General features: G+C 39.9%; 1 protein-coding gene across 1 annotated transcript; it reads left to right on the top strand.

The window, feature by feature from the left end:
- Window positions 1–304: 304 nt before the first annotated feature.
- Window positions 305–454, top strand: LOC104155481 (vacuolar ATPase assembly integral membrane protein Vma21; the record flags this gene model as incomplete). The annotated part of the gene is made up of 1 exon (XM_009708689.1): window positions 305–454. A coding segment is annotated over one exon (150 nt), but the record flags the coding sequence as incomplete, so codon positions are not given.
- Window positions 455–744: the final 290 nt, after the last annotated feature.

The following is a 744-nucleotide window of genomic DNA, read 5'->3' as shown; positions in this document are numbered from 1 at the left end:
CTTATGAAAAAAGGATGTTGAGGTTTATTTGGTGCTGGACGACAGTAACAGAGAAAGTGCATGTTATAGAACTCTAAGCTGTTGACTTCAAACCAGGGTATTTTATCTTAAGTAGTGAATGATTGCAGTGTTACTTTATTCCAGAAATGGTTAAGGTCTGTAATTACCATGATGAATTCTTTCCTGTGAATCTTTCTGAGCTCAGTCTTTTGATACGGGAGTAAATGTAACTTTGGTCTTTAGGAAGAATTGTGATTTGCCATTTCAGTGTTCCTAATAACTAATATGCTTTACTTTCTTTATTTTCTCAGGTACCTTAGGAATGTCCGACAGAGACAGCTATTTTTATGCTGCCATAGTTGCTGTAGTTACTGTTCATGTGGTACTCGCTCTCTTTGTGTATGTAGCGTGGAATGAGGGTTCTCGACAGTGGCGGGAAGGCAAACAGGACTAGAGCGAAGATCGTCATCATCTGATGCCTACAGACTGTAAATCACATTGTTGCGAGCCGAAGGAAAAGCATTCCTCAAAATGTATGATACACATGTACAAAGATGAGGCCAGTGCCTCGACTCTGGTTAGAATAAGACTTGTGCTCCTCTTGAACGCGTACCAGTGTTTTCTGTAATGCTGATGGAAGTTGTTCTTTAGGCAGCCTCTACTAGGTGGAGCTGAGGAGGTCTTGACCTGGAATTAGAATGAAATAATGATATATTTTGGAGAGAATATGTAGCTGTTTTTGCA

Source organism: Cariama cristata, unplaced genomic scaffold (genome assembly GCF_000690535.1).
Source record: "Cariama cristata isolate BGI_N322 unplaced genomic scaffold, ASM69053v1 C10823458, whole genome shotgun sequence".
NCBI classification, from domain to species: Eukaryota; Metazoa; Chordata; class Aves; order Cariamiformes; family Cariamidae; genus Cariama; species Cariama cristata.
The sequence above is the reverse complement of the archived record's forward strand: the minus strand, read 5'-3'. Positions and strand labels throughout refer to the sequence as shown.